General features: G+C 43.3%; 1 protein-coding gene across 9 annotated transcripts in view; it reads left to right on the top strand.

The window, feature by feature from the left end:
* Positions 1-26,381, top strand: part of ptprfa (protein tyrosine phosphatase receptor type Fa) — a 234,180-nt gene that overhangs the window by 131,720 nt on the left and 76,079 nt on the right. For 8 of the 9 annotated variants that reach the window (XM_068593176.1, XM_068593171.1, XM_068593170.1 and 5 more), the window contains 5 exons: positions 792-1,061; positions 2,001-2,582; positions 6,508-6,644; positions 7,549-7,693; positions 20,309-20,502. In XM_068593176.1, the coding sequence (XP_068449277.1) occupies positions 792-1,061; positions 2,001-2,582; positions 6,508-6,644; positions 7,549-7,693; positions 20,309-20,502 (1,328 nt within the window). Of the gene's footprint in view, positions 1-791; positions 1,062-2,000; positions 2,583-6,507; positions 6,645-7,548; positions 7,694-11,530; positions 11,837-20,308; positions 20,503-26,381 lie in introns of all 9 variants that reach the window. The other variant, XM_068593175.1, reaches the window with a different exon arrangement.

Below are 26,381 nucleotides of genomic sequence, written 5' to 3'. Positions count from 1 at the left end.
CTCACGCCTGCAGTGGTGACGTCGATGCGAGGAGAAAATGACGCCACACTGGTTTCACAGTCGGTGAGAATGTACCGCAGGTCGTCACGGCGCATTGCCGTAAACATTCACATTTTGAAACAAGGCGCCCGCTGTTTAGGGATTTTACAAAGAATTGTTTTAATGCTTTGCAAATCTGATGTCACGCCACAACAACAACCTCTCTGCTCTACTTCCTCTCTAACATCCGCTTAGCTCTCGCTTAACATCCAACTTTTCTCCCCGCACAACAGGAGCAACCACAAAACGTCCTCTAAATGCCTCATAAAGTCATTAGCTGACCACCGGCTGAAACATGTCCACTGACATCCGGTCAATGTCGCCAACTGCAGCTAAACACCAACAGGCCGCCCGCTACAGGATGCTCTCTCATTAGCGGTGCATGGTAATGTAGCTAAAAAGCAGCAATGTCTGCACTGGAATAGTAATGAAAATTCAGCAAACTGACTTGAATGGAAAAGAACCACTGGCCCGCTTAAAGGTCAGGTTCGAATTTTTTTTTTCATGTTAAAAATCTACTTAAACTAACATTCATGACAGGGTCAGCCAAGGGGCACAATGCAAAGTGAAACCAGTTTTATTGAAGAGAAATGATCTATTCAATATCAGTTGTAACCCTGACTAGAGCATTATGGGACAGTACAACCTGAGGTGGTGCCCAGCACAAGCCAGGCCAGTGCTCCCCCCACCCCCTTCCCCATCACCCCACCTCTTCCTCTATGACCTCACGCTCCCTCTCTTTACCCCTGCAGTTCGCCGCGTGCCCCCCCGTTTTTCCATCCCGCCCACCAATCACGAGGTGATGCCCGGCGGCAGCGTCAACCTTACCTGTGTGGCGGTCGGAGCCCCCATGCCTTACGTCAAGTGGATGAGCGGCGAGGTGGAGCTCACCCGGGAGGAGGAGATGCCCATCGGCCGTAATGTCCTGGAGCTCACCAACATCCGGCAGTCGGCCAACTACACCTGCGTGGCCATATCCTCGCTGGGCGTGATCGAGACCACGGCCCAGATCACGGTTAAAGGTCAGACTCGCATGTGAGAGGCGGTGTGTGACTGAAGGTGTAGCGCCGCATGATTGGCTTGGGAAGAAATAAGAAAGCTGCTTATATTTGCTATCATTAATAAATGCTTCATTGGTGATATCAGATGTGATATTTCAGATTGGGTTTCTTTACATCTGGCTGGATGGATCTGTGACGACCAGTCCTCAAATGAAATCTTTATTCAAGTTGAAATGTACTTGAACAACATGTGTGACAAACTAATCTAAACTTATTGGACCTCGGTAGTTTGTGCACCAACTGTAATTTCTTCAAATGAAATCTCCATCAACAAATCTCTATCCAATTATGACAATGCAATAATCCATATGACATTTTAAATGTATTACAACTTTTTAATGCCAAATTGGAATGATGCAAAAAAATCTCTCATTCGCGCAGGTTGAATATTTTAGTTGCTATCTGCTAGTGGCAGTGTGTGGAACCATCAACCGGGATAGCTGTCAGCTCATGAGCAATCCAACCCAAAGGAGACCTCTGATTGGATATACTTGTTTGATTTAGTTCGGACACAGACACACAAAAGATGACGGCCCGTAATCATTCGTCAATGATCCTTTTAGCTTCTGTTCATTTATGCCAAGAAATTATGTAATTCAAGAGCATGAATTAAGAAATCCATGTCCACAATCTATTGATTTATGTGCATGGATTCGTCTTTATTTTTGCTCCAAGACTCCTGGCGCCCTCCTTATGAATTGGATAATACGTTTTACTTTGTCTTGTGAATCTTCTGAACAGTAGCTGCGGTGGCTGCATCATGTATATGTGCAGCCCTGATGACTACAGCTGGGTTTACATCAGGTTACATGCACCATGATGCTGAGTCAGGATAGGGCAGAGACCCCAATGAGCTGCTTGTCCTCCAGAAGCTGACCCGTGTGTCTCCGCTCTCCACAGCCCTGCCCAAGCCGCCCACCACCCTCATGGTGACAGAAACCACGGCCACCAGCGTCACCCTGACCTGGGACTCGGGCAACCCTGAACCGGTGTCCTACTACGTGATCCAGTACCACGCCAAACTGTCTGATAACGGCTTCCAGGAAATAGACGGCGTGGCCACGACCCGCTACAGCATCGGTGGCCTCAGCCCCTTCTCGGAATACGAGTTCCGCGTCATAGCCGTCAACAACGTAGGCCGGGGGCCTCCCAGCGGCGCCGTGGATACGCGCACCAGCGAGCAGGCGCCCTCGTCGCCTCCCCTCCGCATCCAGGCGCGCATGCTGAGCTCCAGCACCATGCTGGTCCAGTGGGAGCCTCCAGAGGAGCCCAACGGCCAAATCAGAGGGTACCGGGTCTACTACAGTGCCGATGACGACGCCCCGCTTAGCGCCTGGCAGAAACACAACACGGACGACAGCCAGCTCACCACCGTCTCGGGCCTCACCGCAGACATCACATACAGCCTGAGGGTGCTGGGCTTCACCTCCGTGGGAGACGGGCCTCCCTCTGATGTTCTGCAGATCAAGACCCAGCAGGGAGGTGAGCACACAGGGTCACACAGCACCTCAAGCGGCGGGAAACCATTTGGTTGGATTGTGTTGTAGCAACAGAAGTAAGCCTGTATCAGTTATTCATTTAGTATTCCACACTGTAAAAATACTGCCTTACTTAAAATGCTCCTTTGATTGATTATTCTTGACTACTTGAATGTTTTGGAATGAGCTGCAAGCACAACACTGACATGTTGCCAGCTCATGGTTATGAGCCTCAATCTGGAGACATACCTGGTGGACGTACAGGAACATTCAGTTCTTTGAGCTCTGGTTCGGTTCCCCTGAGGAACTGACTCGTTCAATGGGTTTACAATGTTGTGAGCATTGACTTTTAAATGTTTTCACACTGGAAGGGTGACACGAGAAGTTAAACTCAAAACTGTGAGTATGAAAACTAAGTCCACTGAATACACTCACTGCTGGACTGTGCTGCTTGAATACACAATTGCTCACCAGGAAGTGAAGGGGCTGCTCACAGCTTCATATGAGAATACATTCCAGTCGATGGTTGGACAATAAACATTATTATTGTCATTTTAAGACCATTTCACGTCAATGATCTAATGAGAATATGATCACATTATAATACAAGTTTAACCTTTTTAAAGCGCAAAGGACTTTGAATTCATAAGAATATTCAGAATTGGAACGTGAAATAAATATTTAAATATTGTAAATACGTCAAATCACACCAGCTGTTGATTCTGACACAATGTTGGCTATCTTAAGGTGACATTCTAATGTAAATACATACATAAATCTAAAAATGACATGTCCATACATTCAACAATGAGACGATTGACGTCATGTCTATATATTGCAGGCGTTAGGGTCAAAGAATATTGAGGTCTTGTCCATAAAGTATATAATATAGTATATAATGTAGTATTTACTATATCAAATATAAGTTGTTAAGGTAAACATGATCGCGGTCATGTCCATACCTCATACAATAAGACGGTAACATATCACATATCAAGGTCATGTCTATATAGGGTACAATAAGTTATTAAAAATGCGTTAAAAATTAGAGATCATGTCTATACGTTGTACAATAAGTCGATTACTTAAATGATATCGATGTCATGTCTTTATATTGATGATAAGTGGATATCTTAACATGTTAATGAGGTAAAAATGGTTTAAGGTCACATCCGTATATCATATGATGAGAAGATAACAGAAAGCTGATGAAAGTCATTTCCATATATAATACTATGTTGTATAATAATTGTCAAGACAGGCTAAAGGATTAACAGTGTAAAGATGAAATACTACAGTATTTTGCTTTGGGATTTTTAATTGGCAGTTACAGTCCAGAGTCTCACTTTGATTGATCTGATCTGCATATGTCTAGCTCTGTAGATGGATGAGTTTAGAATAATAATTTTGGATAGACGTGGTTCAGTTAGAAACATGAACGCCAACAAGAGCAGCAGAACGACGTCAGCAACCTTCATCTCCACCGCTCCTTGCAGCCTCGAGGACTCCTCCGGGACAGGAAGTTTTGTGCAATCAGAGCGCTGCGGCGTGTCAATGGATGCCTGGCTGTCTGTATCCAGCTGCACCTGTGTGAAATATGTAAGAAGTTGTTGGTAGCATAGCATGTCACACTGTGTTTAACTCCTATCATTTTTGGAAGAGGTGAAAAAGATCTTCATGTGAAAGTTATCCCTCAACTGAGATGAGCGCAGCGTAGTTTATCAACGAGGATGCTCGGCAGCATCCAGAAGGCATGAGAGGTTGTAATAAGAAGGTCTCAAGGACAAAGTGGCTGCCGGCGCAGAGCAAGAATAATAGTGTTTTATTCACAGAGAGCGTGTTTCCATGTTGTCCACCGCTCTGCGTGGCTGGAAGAAGAAACATGACACAAACAGCCGGCTGCAGTGGAAGATAAAGCCACCCAAACTCATCTGACCCACTTTATTTATTTTTGGAATAGAGTTCAGCACCCTTCCAGGCTGACATAAATCATTTTGACTTAAATGCATATTACAAAGTCTAGTAACTAGTATCACACTGAGGAGGATGGGCTGTTTCTCCCCGTTGTGTTTATGAGCACATCGCTGCGATTAATGTACAATTTTCCCAAGTCGTGCCATCTATTATGTGGCCGTCTCCTTTATCGTATAATCTGGAGCAATGGGCTGTTTGACTGAGCTCGGGAGAAGAATCACTGCTTTATTATTTTAGAGGAGACTGCAAGGCAACACATGCAGGACTCTGTTCACGTCCCTTCCTCACTGATCTTAATGAAGGGATGCTGCAGTCAACTCCTTCTCATGTTACTGATGCTGAAGTCCATTACTTCAGACATGTTATATTTATAAATGTCCTCGTTGCAGGTCGAATAAAGGATGATCTTATCTTTAATACAGGTGTAAATGGGCATTGATCGTTCTTATCAAACCTTTCACTTTCATATTAATGGTTACCTCTCAGGACTTTACAGAACAAACTTTTCATATTTTTGGGCATGCATTAGTAATTTGCACAATCACATTTCATAACCTTTGCATGAACTACTTGATTGGTACCCTTAGATATTGTTAAAGCTGTCGTTAGCAGCCACTTTATCATGTTTTCTCCACTGGATGGGCACTCTAGACCAGTGCTTCTCAGATGGGGGTACGTGAAGGCCCTCCATGCGATTAAAACAAATGTTTTTAAATGAGCATCCATTAATAATGTGTTTAAAAATCATTAATAAATACATATTCAACAAAATGTAAGTGTAAGTTTATAAACTTTGTTGTGTTTGCCATAGTTTATCCAAGAGGGCACGTTTTGGCTACAAGGGGCACCTCCCATGGCGTTCTACATCAGGGGTGGGCAATTATTTTTCCCAGGGAACAGAAAATATTGTGGAGGCCGGGCCAATAGCCTGAACTCATGTATGTACTCTCCGTGACGCAGTTTGACAGAACTGTGGTATGTTCTGTGGTATGATTTTATAAATTTGAAACCTTGACTGAAGGCCAGATTAAAACGTCCAACAGGCCGTATACGGTTTGCACAAGACAGAAACTACTTTTATTCTCGTTCCACACTTCACTAGAGCGTTTCCTGTCCTTCCGTTTTTCCCTTCACAATAAAAGCCCCAGAAACGTACATCAGAACACTGCTTCCATTAAAGCCATTTAAGTTTGCAATATAATAGCTTACAGTCATAACAAAACATATCAAAACAATCCAACAAAAGTGCAAAACTGCTGTGTTAAAACACGTAAAGCACTAAACATAACTTCTCTTATGTTTCAGCATGAATTCCTCTGAATTCTGACAGCTCGGCGTTCTGTTGTGTTGACAGACGTCATTCTGGCACACTGACAAATCACAGCACATGTTAATGGTCACACACTTCCTGTGACCAATCACACGTCCAGACACTCTCGAAGGCTGGTCCATGTATTTCAACCGGGCTGCTCTTTCATACAATTAAATGATAAAATAGCTCTAACTTTGTGATTATGTTTAGACCGGCAGACTGCTCTTGTCTCACCTCCACTGCACCGAACTTTGGCATATTCAGGATTTAGGCTCCAGAAACTGACAAAGTTGGTCGCAAGTATAAAACCAAGACCAAGCTTCAAACAGCCAAAAGTGATGGAGACGCTGTGGCCCACCATATTAGCATAACACACCTCAGTAAATTCCTGGCACTCATGGACATGAGACACTTTTTGGATCTAAACTCACCTTCGAGGATTTGAAGGTGATGACGTCCTCCATACTGCCTCCGTTGTGTTGCTGCTATGAATACTGATGAGTATTGACTGCAGCATTGTCCGGCCTCCCGCTTCACCTCCTGACTCCCTTACTTCGTAGTTCCTCCTCTGGAAGCACCCCTTCGCCTTCTCTGTGTTTGTTCCTGTCTTTTACTCTGTCCATGTCTTTGTTTCTGCCTCCAGTTCCAGCTCAGCCGTCTGCTTTTGAGGCTGAGGCCGAGTTGGACTCGCGCATCATGCTGTCGTGGCTTTGGCCTGTCCAGGATCCAATCATTGGCTTTGAACTTCTCTACTGGGAGGATAACAATCCCACAAACAAGGTAAATACCACCAACAATACTTCTCTTACGTTTCCATTTTGGACTTATATTTCCCACATCGGTCCCTTCTGACTGGATTTATCTCAGGACAGCATGTGAGGAGACTTCAGTGAGTTGGCTGTGTTGGTTTCGTGCTGAATTCTGCTGAAAACCCAAATTGTAACAGTGTGTCCAGTAGTTGTGTGTGGTGGTGTGTGATGGGCCTTCATGCAGTGTGGTTAAATGCATTCGAATTACTGGCTTAATCGGACTGAAATCGAATTACCCCGTTCATGTAAACACCTTTGTTCGAATAATTGCGGTCCGACTACGATCCAATTGACACCCCTGGATAACTCGATCCGACTCGGTTGATAATTCGGACATCCCGGCATGTCAACGGTAAATCGGATTAGGAACTGGACTATGCGCCTTTAAGCATGCTCAAGATCCCGCTGCCTCCTCCCTCCCTCCCAGGTCATGACCCGGAAGTCGAAAGAGACGATAAGTTGTCACTGCCAGGAGCCGGCCGGCAGATACAAACAAACGTAAAAGTCGGGTTACAAGACGATACTACCTTCGGTGGGTGTCTCTGCTAGCTCCCTGCTGTAGCCAGCTAGCGCTGCTGCTAGTTCCCTGTTTTCTCTCCGCTAGCTCCCCGACAACCACCGAAGCTAGCGGGGTTCTCTCCATTATGAAGAGTGAAGAGGTCAAGCGGAGATGGCTGTATCACCAATACATGTAATGAAAACAGCGCCACCTATCGTATCGGATATGACATGCATTCGGCCAAAGATTTGATTTATTCACTGCCATGTATATTAGCATAATAGCAGTTGCCCCAAAAGAGAGCATAGTCCGACGAAAGCAAAATTTGAATTGATACCATCATGTAAACGCACTGATGGTGTCCCTCTCTCCACAGCATCGGGCCACGTTTCAGCCAGCAGGCTCCTTTGCCGTTGATGGTCTGAAGCCAGACTCACTCTACATGTTCTCCCTGGCTGCAAAATCTGAGATGGGGTTAGGAGTCTTTACTCAGCCTCTTGAGGCCAGGACCGCCCAGTCCAGTAAGTACTCATGCCCTCTAATGTCACTGGTTCTGCTGGTTTGGTCCAGACAAAAAGGGAACAGAGAACAGACAATTCTTGTTTGCCTTTTGGTTCTGGTAACACATTGACAGGTGAGTCACTGGACTGCATTGGTGATGTCATCCTTACCGACTAATCATAAATAACTGGCATTCCATGGCAATATAAAAGAAAACACCTTAATAATATTTTTCTGGATTCATATTTGTGATTAAATGTTTTTCAATTTAAATAATGAATCATATAGAAACCAAAGAGAGATCTTTAGGTATATACATACATTACATTAAAGGAACCACAATAACACAAAATGTATTCTAGCATTTCATAACTTTCTTTACTAAGATACAAAAATGCGGTGAATCAAGAGAAAAAGACTGAACATAACTCCAAGCTCCTAACACGCGTTGCATAATGAAAAACTCAGAGTTGGGTCATCAGTCTCGGCCCAGTGCACATGAGCTTTGTACCAGTGACCCAGCTGAACGGGAACAGAACCGGAGCGGTTCCCAGCAGCCCCAGCAGCAGCCGTGTTGCTGGCTAAATGTAATTACCAGCGCAGCTTTCATTATGTGAAGGCGTGCTTCCTCGTGTCAGTCATGCTGAACATGCAACTCAATTACAAAGTTCAAGCACCAAGACGAAAACAAAATAAAATGTCAGGAGTTTCTTGTTTTTTGTAAAATCCGCTGCTTCACAGAATCCATCATTCAGGCATGCTTGCGCTGCCTGATGTTTCTATATTCCTCCTGCTTTCTGCTGCCCCTGCGTAACAAATCACCAGGCGTAACACATTGCTTATTCTGACAAATAGTCTCATAAAGCGCTGAGTCGATACATAGCGCATATTATGATGCAAGACCATGAAAACAGGAGCGTTTGTCACAACGTGTTGCTTCCGACCGTACGTCATGTGACACATGGTCGCAACACGGACATCTGCTAGTGAACGCCTTCATTTAGAGCCTGCTGATGCCTCTGCTGCATGCTGGGAAACGTAGACCTGAACCTGCAGTATCCACGACAGCGCCCAGGAGCATCTGAGCCCTCTCACTGGTCTTTACCTGTCAGGAGAGAAACCACTACGCCGCAGTCACGCCCCGACCAACCAGTGATGTCGCTGTGAACTTCAGTCTGCCATCACTCCTCTCTTTCCTCTCTCTTTTCACCCCTCTCTCTCCTCTCTCGCCTCTCCCGCCTCTCTCTCTTCTTTCTCTCCTCTCAATCTTCTCTCTCCTCTCTCGCTTCTCTCTCCTTTCTCTCCTCTTACTCCTCTTTCCTCTCTTCTCTTTCACCTTTCTCTCTCACTCCTCTTTCTCCTTTCTCTCCCCCACTAGTTTAATAAGTTATTTGTTCCTTTTCTCCAGCCTTTTCACCACGTTTGGGTATATTTTATGATTCGGTGTCTTCTCCATCGTCTGTGATCTACTTTCTCCTTTCAACAAGCCCCGCCTCCACCACTGTTGAAACAGTGAGCTTGCGGGGTCCACAGGCTCTGCTGGAGCTGCCAAACCACAGGCGAGCACATGTGTTATACCCGCTCCCCTCCCCCCCTCATCTGTTGCTTTGGCTGCTCGTGCATCATTGTGCACACATGCATTCATCTGTCGTCATGTTTGACTTTTCACTTGGCGACACTTCACACTGCGTTGCTAATGTGTGACGCTCGTTCCACAGGGAGGAGTCTGTCTGCCCTGTGGACTGTGAGGAGGAAAAACACAAGCTATAAAACAATGATTATGTGGAAGAAATCCCCTTAAATTAACCATTTAGTTTCAACCGCATCTTAAGAAGGAAAAAAACTCTCATTTGATTATCAATAGTGATTGTAGAAAACATCTGCAGTTTGAATTACATTTTATAAATAAACATAATATACAAAACATTTATATTTACACCTCGTTAAAGACTATTCTGGTTTAAATCTGCTTGAGTCCTATTCTCATAACTTTAGATGTTAAAAAAAAGATGTTTGAACTTATTCTCAGCATAAATATGATCAAAAGTCAAGAGTCTGTGCAAGATTCCCCAAAAATGACTCCTCGATTGTGAGTTTTATTTACAAGTAGCTTTTGTTCGGTGCCACAAAGTAACACTGCACATCTTTAGAAAGCATCTAAATAACAACAATACTGACAATAAACACAAGCATTGACATGTTAGGAAGCATATTCAGTCCAAAATATGCTATAAACATATTTTTCGGTTCAAGAATTTAAAAATGAACTACTGTGACCTGAATCTCTCTCGCACCATGACATACATGACAAACAGCATTAATTTAACATGACCCCCTACTTCTACATGTGCTGCCTAACACGTTTTCAGACAAGTCCAAGGACCAATGAGATCGTAGGATCTCGGAGCGCCCGAGATATGAAAAAAGAAAACTCCGGTCTTATTTCACAATGTGTGAGAAATTGATGTACTCCCACAGGCCCATACAGCTAGAGGGATGTGTCTTAAAACCACACGCCTCTTCTCATAAGAGTATGGTACTTTAAAAATTCAAATTCATTAAATCTGAACTGTGAATGAGGAGATAGCACAGTTTTAGTTTAAAAAAAACTAGCGCTCGGCAGATTAACGCGTAAACTGTTGACGAATTGAGCCTAATGTGAAAGCACGTATCATTATGTAGTTTCTGTTCTCAATGAGGATAGAGTGCTGCGACAAGCAGCTCCGCCTCACAGGCGGTCAGTCTTCACAGGCAACCTCCGCGTCCAGATTGAAAGTTAATCACGCATACGCAAACCTCCTGACCCCGCGGTCTGATCCATGCAGAGCACTTTAAAGCAGCATCACTTCTGGATCTTTACTCTTCTCTCAAAGAAGAGAACTTTCATCACATCACAAGATGTTCAGTGCACATGTTTAAGCCAACACAGACTGGACTTTTCTCACTGAGGAGAAAAAACTGAACTGATGTGAAAACATGAAAAGCAATACACTAGTTTTTACTTCATTATTGAATTTGGCGCATAATGCCATTAATTGCGATTAATCGCCAAAAAATCATGTGGTTAAATTAGTACTTTTTTTTTTAGAAAAAACACAATTCTCCTTTTTGGGAGAAGAGAAAAAAGGTTTAAAAGGTTAAGATCCTCTATAAACTGCCTGACTTGAATTATCTTAACTCAAGAAAACTGATGGACAAAACAACAAAAATGAGACTAAAGTTGAAATTAACCTGTTTTTTTTTTATCATCTTGAGCTTTGCACACACAACCCTGATGTCCTCATACACTCTTAGAAATAAGAGTTCCCACCGGGTTCTCACTGGAGGGCTAAAAGTTTATCCAGAACCAGAAAACGCTTCTAAAAAACTTTTTTTCAAGCATGGGTGGTAAAAGGAAACCAGAAAATCCAGCCAATACACCACACATAGACCCATTTGAAAGTCACGAGTGTTGTGGGTTGTAGTTAGCACACATTAGCCCACATTAGCCCAGGTCATTTAGGGTTCTAAATGCAACCGTTTGTAATATAAAGCCATAAAGGAAACCCCGAGACAATTTGAAAACCCCTCCATGTTCTAGTTGGCCGCTTTACTTCTAAGAGTGTGTGACGTCTGTGTTTCGCACTTTCTGGATTAGAAAAAAAAATAACTTTGCCACATGACATTAGACAAGCAGCAGTCACGTTTCCTACCCGGACCGAATGATGAAGCAAAGCCCGAGGACATAAACACAATGTTAAGGAGCCGCTTCCTTTCAGACTGGAGCAGATCATCTCCAAGCAGTCCAGAGGGTCAGTTGCTCTGTCTTCCATTATCCACCCTGCTTGACCATTCCCTCCCTCCTCCCCTCCCATCAGCCCCCTCGGCCCCTCCCCAGAAGGTGAGCTTGCTCAGCCTCAGCTCCAGCAGCATCCAGGTGAGTTGGGTGGCTCCTCCCACAGACAACCATCACAGGGAGATAGCGCGCTACTCCCTAGCCTACCAAGCGCTCACTGGGGAGGACGTGGAGCGCCACCAGGTGGCAGGGATTGCCGCTTCTGCCAGCAGCTACGTGCTGGAGGACCTGCAGAAGTGGACTGAGTATTTGGTGTGGGTGAGGGCTCACACTGAGGCCGGGCCCGGCCCAGAGAGCGCCGCAGCCTGCAGCAGAACCAAGGAAGATGGTATGTTACAGGGAACCGAACTCTCTGGAAATACTAACGCTCCAATACTCACTCTGCTCCTCTCCTGCTGCTCAGTTTCACGAGCTCTCACTGAATGTGTTACTTTAAAAAGCGGTGAAATACTTTCACCGAGAACTCTTTATTTGATTTGTATTACATTTTATTTAGCTTACGCTTTTAACCAAAGGAACTTACGTTTTTGCACTTTACATCGTAGATACAGCAACGGGGAGCAATAAGGGGTTAAGTGTCTCGCTCAAGGACACATAGACATGGATTAGCAGTGCCGGGGCTCAAACCACCGACCCTCTGACTGAAAAACTGGAATGAGCCACAGTCACCCACTGTATTGGCGTGTCTGATGGCCTAAAGCTCAGACCCTTGACACCTTTATGATACATTTAGTTGGTAAACATGAACCCCTAAAACACAGAACCACTGAGCTCATCACAGCTGTACAGCCAGACAGCTGACAGAAACTACCTGGCCACTTCTTTTTTTAAAATTCAACAGAACAAAGACCATCAGTATCAGCAGGAAGCCGTTGATGGAGCCTGGTTAAAGACTTTGAACACTAAAAAGATTTTAGGATTTTTGTTGGACTAGCAGAGAGATCCAGTGCTGACTGGAACGGCTTCTGTAATCTCACACATTTAGTGTCATACTTAAAATCCATCTTGTCAGACTTCAAGTAATGCGGTTGTGTCCGGTTATCCAGAGCACGGACCAATTGACTTCCTGTGTGGAGTAAGAGGCGGGGCTTAGGTGTGTGTGAGATGGTTGTAGACGCTGCTACAGCTTCAGCTTGGTCAGAAGAGCAAAGAACAACGCTGAATGCTTTCCTCCATGGTGAACAATGTCTTCACTCTTTTGATTAACAGAGGGACCGCCCTATTTTTTACACCTTGGTATTCCAAAGAAGCGTTATCAGATAGTTGTGTGTAGGAACAACACGCTGCAGTAGGAGCCAGAGCCTCACAGGGAGCAGCTGCTGGATCCTTAGTCTATCCACCCTTATGTTTTCTGGGGTTTTCTTTAAATAATTGCTCAAAGTCAACGTTCCGTCTGGGTTGTAAAACCCAAACATTTGTGTTTTAAACAATGTGTTTACCTGTCAAAACCAAAGCAATGCCCAAACCCTTTTCCATTACATTTAAGCTCAATTTGTGAGCACACACAAGCTCGGGCTCATCACTCAACATGTTGTGATTCTGCTTTGAGACTTCCGCTGCCACTGATTTGCTGCCGGCATGACGCCTGCTGGGCTGCTGCCAGGCTCAGGTGTCTGGACACAACCCAATCGCCAGGAAAGCATGTGGGCCTTGTACCCACGTTATTACTTTATTGTCCATGTGGTGTACTGTGTTTCTGCATCGTGATACAACAATGATACCAAACGTGTTTTAGAGCGGTCCACCCGTTTGCCCAGGCGCACGATGCCAACATTTCTCGCTGGAGAACAACACGCCGCTCTGTCTTTACTCCAGACAGATAAGATCCACAATGTAACTGGGATTTCAGCCGGAGAGAACGTCCTGCCATTGGTAGCACACGTCCATGATGACGGTCACTGAGGCAACTCAGCAGCTCAGCCAGAGCTCATAGACCCACTGCAACACATCCTAAACAGGGATTCACCTTTTGTTGTGGGGCACACCTGGTCATATCATGACCCATGAGAGCAAAGAGTAATAATATTACTATCTTAGTGATAGTAGTGAGAGCTCTTTTGTGAAGCCACTAGAGGAAATCAAAGTATCAACGGCTGAGTCCTGGACAATAAAAGACTAGCAGAGTGGAAGCTCTTCTCTGGCTGCTTACACTTGAACTCCATCTTCCTGAGTCCTTCCTCTCATTCTCCTCTTCATCATATTTCTGGATCCATTTGATTGTCTCATGTTGTGTTTAAATTGTCCGTGAATCAGTGGCCGGCTGCTGATTTTCAACCTGTGCCTTCAGTGCCTCAGCTGTTAAACAGCTGAGCGCGGTTTAGTGTATTTGTGAAAAATAATTCAATTATAAAATAGCAATAACTTTTCATTCTAAAAATAAATTAAAATGATAAAATAGCTATAACTTTGTGATTGTGTTTAGGCCAGCAGAGAAGGCTTAGCCACTGCCGAGGATGAATTATGCTAATTATGAGAGGAAAATGGAAGTAGCGTAGACGCAACCATTTGTAGTGTGTGCTTGTGCGTGTGTGTGTGTGTATATATATGTGTGTATTGTTTAGACTTATCTGCTCTTTGTTTGTGGATGTGGTCGGGTGATTGAAGCGGTCTGATCTTGTGGTTGCTGGTTCTGGCATTCTAGAGACAAATCTAAATGGTGTTTCTTTCCCCAGTGCAGAGACGATGAGATACACATTCCTGCCAATGGTTTTATCATGAATCCACATTTTGAACTAAGTGTTCGCCACAACAACACAAAGCATTGTATTTATTGTGCTTCAAGTAGTTCTTTAACATTGGAACCACCCTCTCCTGAAAGTTGTGTATGACCCAGCAGACTATGCCTTGACCCCATGACCATGTGACCCCGTGACCCCTCATGAGAGGATGTAATGGGACCATCCGAGAAGAAGGAAAGAGAAAAGAACACTTAGGTTAACGTGTGTTCTCTGTTTTCTAATTGAGAACCGGATCATTGCGTTGGTGTGAGGGTGGGGCAAGCCATCCATGTGGGTGGGTGGGGTCAGCATTCAATGTGGTGCGGGGCCAGCCATGTGGGCGGGGTCAGTCATCCCTGTGGGTGGGTTAGGCCATCCCTGTGGGCGGGCCTTGTGACAGGTAAACCAACATAGGAGGCAACCTTTAAAGAAATGGTCTCTCCTAATGTTTATTTGCTGGAGCTCAAAGACACGTTTTTTTTTGTGAGTCAAACTAAACGTAAAATTTTGTCTTTTTACAACAAAACTCCACAGAGACAAATTGAAAGTGTGTTGGGAGTTTCCTCCCTCTCTCCAAAGCACTAATCCTCTCCACCTGCTGTCCTCTCTCAATCTTCTCTCTCTCTTTCAGCCTCTCCCACCACACTTCATCTCTGCTCACCCACTGAATCTTAATCTCTCATTCTTTTCATCTCTCTGCATCCATTTGACTTTGAGCTCTCGTCGCTGGGTTTCTCCGGCATCTGTGCGTCCTCTCAACAGACTGGAGCGGCCATGAACTCCTGCAGCTCACATTAGTGTCAGTCTGGTGCCTGAATATCTCAAGAGCTTCTCGTTTAGCTCCCTGATGCCTAGAGAGTCTCACGGCATCGCTTTCGAACTAGTGATGTATTGGAATAAACCCTAATTAAGAGCTGGTTCTAATCAGTGAGACTCAGCATTTGTTTTACAACATTGGTCTGATGACAGAGAGCAGCAGCAGTCTTCTGAAGGTCATTTCTGTTTGACCTCTCACAGGACTGACCTGACGCTAACCATGAGTCTCTCTGGTGCGAGTCGTACTTATTAAGAGACGTTCTTTTTATCGTTGAGGCCGACGCTAAGACTGCACTGCTGGAGCCGGGGGGAAGCACCAGAGAGCACTGCCAAACACACATGCACACGCACACACACACACACACACATATACACACACACATATATGCAGACACTCACACATATATGCAGACACACACACATACACACACGTACACATACACACACGTACACACACGCACACTCACACACAAACACACTCCCACACACACACACACACACACACACAAACACACGAACACACACACAAGGAGACAGACAGAAGACAGAGGGGGTGCAGCAGAGGAACAGAATGATTGTTGACACTTCCTCCTCTGTTTATGTTCCTATCATGTGGCTTAAAAATAGAAAAGAATAATAAAATGAACAGAGCCATAAGATCAAGTTCCTTTCAAAGAGACATAATTTCCATATTACAGTGCCATGAGCTGATGTTTTGTGTTGTGGATGTAAACCTTTTTTCTGGATTAGGAAGCTGATTAGAATGTGATATGCGTGGTTAACGTTGTGCATCTCATCAAACACTGATCTACTGGGTTGGGTTAAACAGCATGGTTTGACTAACAATAAGTATGTTTGCTACGTTATTTAAATGAATAAGTCAACCACACAAGCAAAGGTCTCCTGGGTAAATGTCTTCCTTTGTACTATATTTAAAGATATATTTGTGATTAGGGTTACAAAATTCCGGGATTATTCAAAGTTGGAAACTTTCCACGGGAATATACGGGAATTATCGGTAATTAACAGGAATTAGCTGAACATTTTCGGGTAATTTAACTGTATTTACCTTGTCATAAGCAGATATGCATGCGAAACATTTATAATACAACTTTTAAAAATTACTTTTTCCACATTCCGAAAGCCGCGAATAATGGATGTGACGGTGTACTTTTGTGTGGACATACGTACGTCCTACTCTCACTGCTGTAAAAAGTCTACTGTATACAAATAAACTTGGTATTGAAATTACCATGGCTTCAGTTTACCAAGTAATCAATATGCTAATGACAAACAGTGTTGGGAAAGTTCACTTTCTACATGAACTAGTTCAGTTCAGAATCCATAATTCAAAATTTTAAACAAAGTTCACAGCTCCAAAAAAATGAACTAGTTCAGTTATTTTTGTTACGAGCTGTAATTGAAATCTCTTTCTGTTTGCAATACCGCTCTTCACCTCTATGCAACTCGGCGCTCTCACACTTGCCAGGGATCGGGGCTGAAACGTTCAGACGCAACACTGATGACAAAAACGTTCAAAACAACAGAACGTTTTATGTTTTCGTTTATGTTTCTGGCAAACAATGTTCCCAACCAGCTGCATTCAGGGCCCAGCTGAGCTCGGCGTACACAGTCTTGTTCTCAACTACATTTAAGTTCCCTGTTATATGCTTTTGCAAAAAACTTCGACACATTTGTTTTCTTCAAAATTCCAAATTCGCCAGCCAAAATTCCTGTGGAAACTTTCCGGAAATTTACTGGGAAAATTTCTGCCCCTTTGCAAACCTATTTGTGAGGCATCAAAATCAAATGTAATCTGTTAAAAAAAAAAAGTCCTCTGAAACATAATTGACAATAAAGTTTTGTTGTATGCATTAGTAATTTGTAGGAGGCCAGGCTGTCACACAATGCGTTTCAAATCTATTTAGCATATGCTCAGATCCTGCCTTTGCTTTCCATACTGTATGCATTTCATTATCCCTCCAAGCTTTGGAGTGGGTGGTGTTCAAGGATGGGCTGAAATGCAAATGAGACACAGCAGCATGTTGAGGATGTTCACGTTGTGGAGTTCTGTAGGCAGAGGGAAGAGATGCAAGCACACACTCACACACACACTCACACCCACCCTGGACACAGTGACATAGGTACTAAGAAGACCATTGCCGGTGGCCCCAACATGTAACACCTGTTGCAGAACCCACAGACTCATGAGCAGCTTCATGCTGTCAGTCAGGATGGCAGTGCAAGTGAGCGTTAGCATCACCCGTCTGCCTGCTACAGTAGGAAGTAGTAACAAATACAATTGTTTCTACACCCACGGGGCACAATTAGTGAGACTACAAGATGAAAACTCTGAAAGACAAAGTGAAAGTCAGTGCTAGTCCACGCCTATACACCTGAGAGGTAGATACACTTCCTATCCACAAGAGGCCAAGCTATCAAGCTAACGAAGATCCTTCTCCTACCACGGATTCTACACCCACTCCTGTTCTAACCTTTCACACTAATAGCTCCAGACGTATACACTGTGTGACTATAGACTGTAACTAAGAAGTGGATGCAGTCATCCGACATCACCAATCGGTTTGTGGACTGACGTTTTGAAGCTTTAAGTTTGGTGATTTTGCCGTGGCCATCTTGTTTTTTTTGGCAGCCAATTCTCAGAAGTTACTATATTTTACATGAGGGACGTAGAGACGCCAACATTTTTTTTAACAATCATTCTTTATTGAGGTTCTTGGTTGGTGATATCGTTGCAAAAGGAAGATGAATGAAGTGGATACATGTATTGGGTTGTCTCTGTAATGAGCTAACTACCAAAGAGGCTACAGCAGCTCTGAACTGATATTTCCTGGTTACCAGATTGACTTCAAAGATGTTTGGTCTGTGACATGATTCTTCTGTTCTTCTTCTTCACTGTCATATTTTTTTAAATGTCAAACTTGTGTTTATTGACGTTTTTTTCCTCCAAAGCTTGAGCTTGATTCTGGTAGCTCTCTAATACTATACGAGGTTAAATGATCGTAATTAGTCTGAGGTGCATAGTGCTGACACCAAGTTACAGAGCTTTGCTTTGCCTGCTGTGCTGGGTGATACTTGAGCTGCTTTAACACTTTTCTCTCCATGTCTTAATCTCTTAGTGCAGGGTATTTTAACCTTTAACGCTTCCTTTCCTCTCCTTGTCTTCTTTGAATCCCATTAATATTTGCACAACCTCATCCCCTTATTTTTATTGAAGTGAAATTTGTATTCATTTGCACTTCCTTCTGAAGCTGACCAAGCATTCTAGAGGAATCTTCCTGAGCTCATTTTCGATATTCTATGAAGTCGGATAACCCCTGCTCCCAGCATCCCCTCGGGGTTCCATGTGACACGCTTTGATGTGTATAACCTGCAAAGATAGCCAGCCACCTTCACATCACCTTGTAACGTCTCCAGGCCAAAACTATCTCAGCCACTCAGGAGGAATTTAAAACTCTGATGTTATTTACGAGATGGGGACAGAGACACCACTGAATTGTATATGAGAGAACAGGCTTAATATACCTTTGCATGTTCTGCCGTTGAAACTGGTGTGATATCATATGTATTGCAGTAAAACTCTTATGATACACCCACATTCATATTGAAAACATTTTTTTCGGGCTAAAAAAGCAACTCTTTTCTAAAGCCAACACTCTCCCTCATAACTAGTCAATGTGACATATTGTTAAGGCCCAGAAGATCAAACTATGATGTTCTAGGTACCCTTTAATGCAGTGGAGGAAGAAAAATGTTTGAGTCCCACCACCCCAACAACATTGTAACTGTTCTCTCGCTTTTTCAAAAACATAATAAAGAAAACTGCAATCACTTGTAAGTAAACCGGATTGCTCCATCTGAAAAAAAAAAAAATCACTTTGTTAGAACAATGCAAATGAAGTTATTTTTTTGCATTTCCAAAGAACTAATATTTGTCAAAAATGTTTTGCTTATTGTGGCACTGATTAAGTTTTCAAGATAAAAACAATTACGTGCAGCCTGTGCAAAACAAAACAAGTGCAGATATGTGAGCTATGAAGTTTTATCAAATCTTTTTAAAACAGGGTTGCAGGCCTCTCTCAATTCATGCTCAATGTTGAGCTTGGACCTGAATTCTGTTTTGAGAGGCAAGAGCAAAAAAGCTGATCTCTAAGAGATCTTGGCAAAACACCAAGAATCGGCAAGTCGCGCATATATATTTTAAAAATAAAGTGGTTCAAGGTCCAGGAAGAAAGTTAGGGCATTTTTGCTTTCAGCAGACCTAAACCTACGGTTCACGAAATCTGCACGAAATGAATTACTAAAAATATTTAACTTCACTTACTCAAAGTCAAACTTTGCAGAGATGCTGTTAACACCTAGTGATGATATGCATAATTAAAAAGAGAAAATACAATCCTGGACCATGTTGCTGATGTGGCCCAGGGTAAAAATGAGTTTGACAGCCAGATCTAAATAGTATGTTGATGGGTTAAAATTTGAGTAAGTTGAGAGCCTGCAGCATCTCATAGAGGCAATAACTGGTGCTTCATTAACGGTTGCAGAGTTGGGAGTAAGAATATGTAGTGAAGTGTGTTTAAATGTTAGAGCAGAAGTTTGGTGTTTGAGAACAAAATGATGACATGAACCTGGTCAGTGAAGGTCCGTAAGGCTATAAAGTTAAGAAGGACTTTCATTTGTGAATATTAATGAATCTACATAACAGCTAATGATACAGCACAGCTGTTGCCATTATCCTGGATTGATCTTGGTTTTGTCAGACGATGTCGCAACCATGAAATAATTGGCCTGTCACTGTCTGTTCCACTGCTTCCAGATGTTGGCTGTTATGCAAAGAAGAAGAGATTTCCCAGCTATTGTTATGTTGTCCCTTGTGTCTGTGTGGACAGAGGTCTCTACTAGAACAATCTGGAAACACTCGTGTGGAGAAATGAGATTAGTCTCAATGGTCCATGCACATCCACGTATCTTTCCTTTAACAGATCAATGGCCAGGTTAAAAACGATTATTTCCTCTCAAAGCCATCCACTACACTGTGTTTTTAAAGGACTCAGAAGTTTTTTCAGTGAGCGATTTAGGATGCCAAAGTTCAACTGAGAAACTGAGAAGGTCTTTTGTCCTGGCAGCAGTTCGAATTTTTATTGAACACTTTTAGTTGTGTTTTTTTTAATTTAAATTTAATCATGCACTCTGCAGCATACCGTGAAGACTCTAATGTTAAACTTGTGTGCTGTGCTGTGCTGCAGTGCCCGGAGCCCCTCCCAGAAAGGTGGAGGCGGATGCCCTCAACTCCACAGCCCTCAGGGTGACCTGGAAGCCTCCGCTGTCTGAGAAGCAGCACGGCCAGATCAGAGGCTACCAGCTGGTCTACTCCAGGCTGGAGAACGGAGAGCCTCACGGCCAGCCCGTCATCATGGACGTTTCCCTCCCTGATGCCCAGGTACTGCCGCACTCTGTCAACTCATTCCAACGTCAAGCATCTGCTTTGGCCACCAAAGCTGGCCATCTCTTTTCATAGGTCTCACTTTGCTTATTTTCACATTTTTTGTTTTTGTGGCTGGGTACTTGTAAATGCGCCTATTCTACACACACACACACACACACACACACACACACACACACACACACACACACACACACACACACACACACACTTTCTTTTTAATACATTGTAGAGGGTTAGAATCAAGTACATTTGCATGTGCATTTTTATGATGAGAATGCACAAACAATACCTTGTTATTCATCTGAAGAATTTGTATTTCTTGTCTGTTGTAGTTTTATTTTCTTTCCAGCCGACAGAGTTGGAAAACAGCCACAAATATGAACATGTGAATAATGGAGAAACCTAGATAATTGTGCTTAGGAAAGCAAGTGCAAGTGTGTGCATGTGTTTGTGTTTCAGATGGTTCAAGGGGCACCAAGCAGTGTGTAGTTTGGCATGAAGTGGAATTATTCAGAGATTTTCAGCCAGTCAGTGAATAAAACGACTAAAATAAGCTCCAGCACGAGGCCAAAAGATAGAAATTATTCTAAGCAACAATGTGTTAACCCTTTTAGACCCTGGGCTTTTTTGCCACTCGTCACTTCATGTTCAGGCAGGCATACATACATAGATTGTTATTTTCCGGATAAGTTTGGCTTCTCAGAAAAGCCATCAATTTGTATGTTTTAGTTTACGCTTTTTGCAATGTTCTAATGTTTTCACACAGTACATGTCTGATGTACAAAATGTAAAAATTAGGGCTGCGAAATGATTAAAAATTTGAATCAGATTAATCACAGGTTTCTGTGGATTAATCATGATTAATCACATGTTACCGATATTCTCGATATATTTTTGTGAGAATTTAAAGATTTATGATAACAGACGGGTATATACATTGTCATTTATACATTGGGATGCTGTTGTCAACAATGCAGCTAAGGGCCGTGAGGTGAACCCCGTTATCGTTTCATCCCGCTCCACAGTCGTGCATCTGTGCGATCTTTAGCTCATAAAAAAGAAAGATTTGTGCTTAGCTACAAAAAAAAGTTTGTCGCTGAAATTCCAGTCGATTATTGATGCGGTGATGTTTTATGCCGAACTGGTTTCTTCAGAACGTAACAGGATATTTGTCCAAGTGTCGGTGACAAGGTGCTCAGTGTTGCCAGATTGGTGATGGCGTAGTATCGTACCAAAGGCTGAAAATGATTGTATTTGGAGGATAATTATTTGACACATTACACTTGAACGCCTCTCGCCGACCAACACATGCTTCGCGTTGGGATGGTACTTAAGCTGGTTGTGCTGGTGAAACGTCAACATCTTCCTGCACAGTGTACATCTGACATCTACGTCTGACTGCATTAGAGCGGAAATAGTTGAATATTTCTATTGGAAGCTCAATCTGCACATGTGTTAAATGCAAAGCCACCAACTCTCACCGTGTAACACGCTTTTTCATGTTTTCACACACTCACACGCCACACAACCAATATCTCACGGCAAAAAAAAAGTCAGAGGCGCATTGGTTCTTTTCAAATTCCCTGACGATGGATGACGCCAAGGAGCGCATCCGTAAACCTATTCGCTGCATAGACATCCTGTTTACCCCAAACAGACACAGTCGCAGGAGAAACTCGCGCAACTGGGGGACCGCCGGCAGAGAGGAGCAGAGAGACGGAGGTATCGGGGCTCTCAAGTCTCACGCATTGAACGTGACTGTCACTCATTACGGTCTTAAGTCACGCCCTCCTGTCACCCAGCTGTTCGATGACGCGTATTTCTCCTCGTCGTCCCCCAACCCCCTCGACATCATCCCACGGCAATGTTTTTTGAAAAGTTGGCAGCTCTGTAAATGCGTTAAAAAAAATGAACTAATTAATCATGTAATTTAATCATGATGCGTTAACGCGTTATTTTTCACAGCTCTAGTAAAAATAATAATAAGCGGGAGGAGCTACAACTTTTGATGATTTCAACATCTTTGGTTCAATGTTTGGTTTAACAGCAAAGCATTTTGAATTCTCCACCGTGCAGATAGGAGGTGTATCTATCACTTCACTGCAGAGTTCGGCAATTATATGTAAGGTCTCGGTTGTTTTTGGCCGCACAATGGAAGAAAAACATATTCTGGTTGGTGGAGTTTTGAGGATGAGTCAGGGAGTCTTACAGCCTGAGGAAAGAAGCTGCTGTGTATGTTGCTAGTGGGTAGTGATGCCTCTGACGGACTCACTGTGCTCCATGGCAACAGGGGCCGAGGCTCATGGGTATTTGCATTTTGGTCCATTCGCCATGAAGTGCATGATTTATCGGTCAAACCGGTGGTCATGGAATAAGAACTATTGGATTGATATATTACCCCCCATATGTTTAGTAAAATGAATTAATTAGAAATACAGAATGGAGAAAAACGAAGAAGAAGATGCATCGGCTCCTCTCGTGTCGCAATTCTATTCATTTGTTTTTTATTTTATTGTTTTATAAGTCATAAACCCTGGTGCTTTTCTGACTATCACTTGTGACTTTAACCACACCACGCTAGATAAAGCTCTGACAACTTTTCAACAATATGTCAACTGCCCTCTGTTCCTACTGCATGCAAATGATGAGGATGCAGACAAGTCTGACCACGACCTGCTGACACCCAAGTATGTTCCTCTGTTGCAGAGGCCGCCTGCGACCACCAGGCCTGTGAGGAGGTGGCCTTTTAGGGAAGGTTGCGTGGTCAGACCTCTGAAATGAGCGTAGGGCTGTACGTTTCAATTCTAGGACTGATGAGGAAAACACAGATGCAATCGTGGAATTTGAGCAGATTCAAAAATAGATTGAGCTCAAATATTTCTCATAAATTCATCATTGTTATCATGGAAGATTATACTCTTAAATTTTTCAATATTGTGTCGTCGCCCAGCTCTAAAACTAGAGTTAGAGGGAGAGAAGTGTGAGCCTATTGAAGCCCAAGCCATAGGGTGGATGTGTCTCAGCATCCAGCAAGCTGCTCTGATCCTTCCCTCCGTTGTTTTGGCGTCTCACCTCATCTCCTTTACAGGCAGCATTCCTCTCTTATCTGTGCAAGGCAGAAGGCCTGATAGAGGTCCGGCATCTCACAGCCCATCTACAGCTTATTCTCTTAACACACACACACACACACACACACACACACTTCACACCCCTGCTGAGGGGGACTATTCTTTATGGAACTTATAAGTTTAGTCTCTGCCCTTGGCGTCAGTGCTGGTGATGAGAGTCAACACATATTCTGTGAAGTGACTTAATAAACAAAGTCCTCTGCACCGCATATGAACACACATGTACACACACACACACACACACACACACACACCCACACACATACACACACACACTCAAGAGGCATGACTGGCCCAGACACTTACTGATGTTGCTACGTCTGTAAATAACTAACGTCAACTGCCAGGTCAGGTGCTCTTATTTGTCCAAGATCATCACATCAAACATTTTTCTAAAACATGAAATCTGTAACAAGCCTATCGCTGAGACATCATTAAAAGTGAACTCGAGACGGTTGTTTACTTCGATTTGATGTCTTCCATGAATAGTTATATTTTAAAGAAATTTCAGTTTTCTGCCCACATTCTATCATTTGACAGTGTTGGTCCTTATATTTTATTGGATTGCCTTGAGAATGAGGTGTTGAAACCTGTTAGAGTGGTTTGAATGAATTCACTCAGTATTAGTAATGTCTCCTCGTCTGTGCCCCTCTGACCTGTGGTGTTCCCCAAGGCTCCATCCTGGACCCCATGTTGTTCTGTATACAGTATTTATGCTACTACTAGGACGTACTTGAACAAAAAATGGACCATTGTTATGCTGATAAATCAAAATGAATTAGGAATTGTGCATCAGTTATTGTATTTTGTGACAAAAAAAGCACTGGATGTCCCCAAACCTTCTCTATCTTAAAAAAACAATTGAGAAATATTCATCTTTAATCCCCCAAAATCAAAATCAAGTTGTCAAATGTAGGATTTAGGTTTCAGTTTGTCCATAAAAAAATGTGCTGCAGGTCCTCAAGACCCTGTATTTTTCCTACTGAGGGACTAATAAAGAATTATCTTATCTGAAGTAAAAACCCTGTGTCTTGATAGGGAAGCGCTTCAGATGGAGTATACTGGCCCCTCAACAGTGGAGACAAGCAGCAGAGAGTTTTCAGGTTAGATGGCATTTTGTACGAACATCACACATTCGCTGTGAGGAATGGGTTCAGTCTCTGTACTGATGAGTCATTTCAGAAGAAGGCTCACATCTCTTTGGCAGCAGTACTGGTTGTACCCTGGCTGCCCGTGTCCGGCTGTGATGGACAGCAGCCTCCCCCTCTGCTGATGAGGTTCTGGGGCCCGACCTCAGTGTGACGTCACTGAAGAGCATCTTTGAGTGCTGAACTGTGTGTTGTCTCCCGTGAAGCTGCCTGAAAATCCCTCATTTGTTTCATGGAGGTTTGGCTTGCCAACAGTCTTAAGATTACTGCTTTTTTGTCACAAAAAAGACCTTGATGACAAAATGAGTACACTCGTGCCAAATCATCGGAGCTTACGGGCAGAGAGCAAAGCCGTAATTGGCTGCTCGTTCCCTGGCTTTTCTCTGCTGTTTGCTTGAGACTCCCTCCATCTCTCCCACAGCCCACATCTTTTTCTGCTGGCAAGCTTGTGAGTTTTAAGACCTCAGTGAGGCGTGTTTTTGGATGGCTGAAGAATGCTTGAAGGAGTCTCTTATCCCTCACTGCACTGATGGCTGTGAAGCATGAGCATCACCTGATCTGATAAGATACGGCAACCTCTTTGCGGCTCGCCTCTTTCTGCAACAGCACAGAAAAAACACACGCAGCCGCAGGAGACAATGTCTTTATTGTCTGTCTTTAACGTAGAAGCACCAGTTTTTCACAGGAGCCTCAGTGAGCATGAAGACATCCGAATGTCACATTAATACCAGCCTGTAATTGTTCTGAGGTACCGTGTTACATACTAAATGTGAGGTCCACCGTGTTGTCCCCATTAGTGAACTGTCCCTTTAAGAAAAGAAGATTGACAGCTGATCTTGTTCATAAAAACAATCAATGTATGTGAACCAATAATGAAAATCAGTATTTCTGAATGTCAATACTACATCATCACATGGAGACTTTAGTTGTGTATCTGGAATGAGTATTCTCAGGGTTCAGCGGTCATCTTTCCCTTTCTTTGTGACTGTTGGTGGCCGTGATTCAGAATGAGAGGTAGGGACGGTGGAGAGGACCGTTGGGTATACATGAAAAGGTGAATTTTTAACAACCGCCCCGAGGAAATTCTCAAAAAGAGAATCTGACTTTCACTTATTATTCTGCTTTCAAATGGCTGCTCTTTTTAGTGATTGGACCCTGCTGTGAATGGCTCCTCCTCCCGCGATCGTTCAACAACTTAATGTCTGTTTCTCTTTATCAGCCAGACTGTGGGCGCCACCAAAGCTCTCTTGAATGTGTGCTCACGCGAGTGATTACTCACAACAGTTTTAAATTGAGTGAATTTAGAATATCGTACGTTTCCACAGAATTACTGCTGCTTCTTGTTTCTCAAATAGTTTTTTATTCAGTTCTTTCCAGTTGTTGCACTTGAAGGAAACCTGACACATAGTGCATGTTTTTCACATTAAAAGTCCCCCAGTCACAATACAAGAGTAAGGACAGTGTGGTAAAGACTGAGCAGAGTGGCTTAGAAGATACTTTGTTGAGGAACCCAAAGGTGTTTATTACCATTTGCAGCTATGCTACACAGGTAACCATCCATCCACAAAACCAACAAACAGCTAACTGAACTGAATAA

The sequence above is a fragment of the Clinocottus analis genome, unplaced genomic scaffold (assembly GCF_023055335.1).
Source record: "Clinocottus analis isolate CAN_PGR_092001 unplaced genomic scaffold, fCliAna1.0.p SCAF_29, whole genome shotgun sequence".
In the NCBI taxonomy this organism is placed as follows: Eukaryota; Metazoa; Chordata; class Actinopteri; order Perciformes; family Cottidae; genus Clinocottus; species Clinocottus analis.
This window is presented reverse-complemented; position numbering and strand designations above follow the sequence as displayed.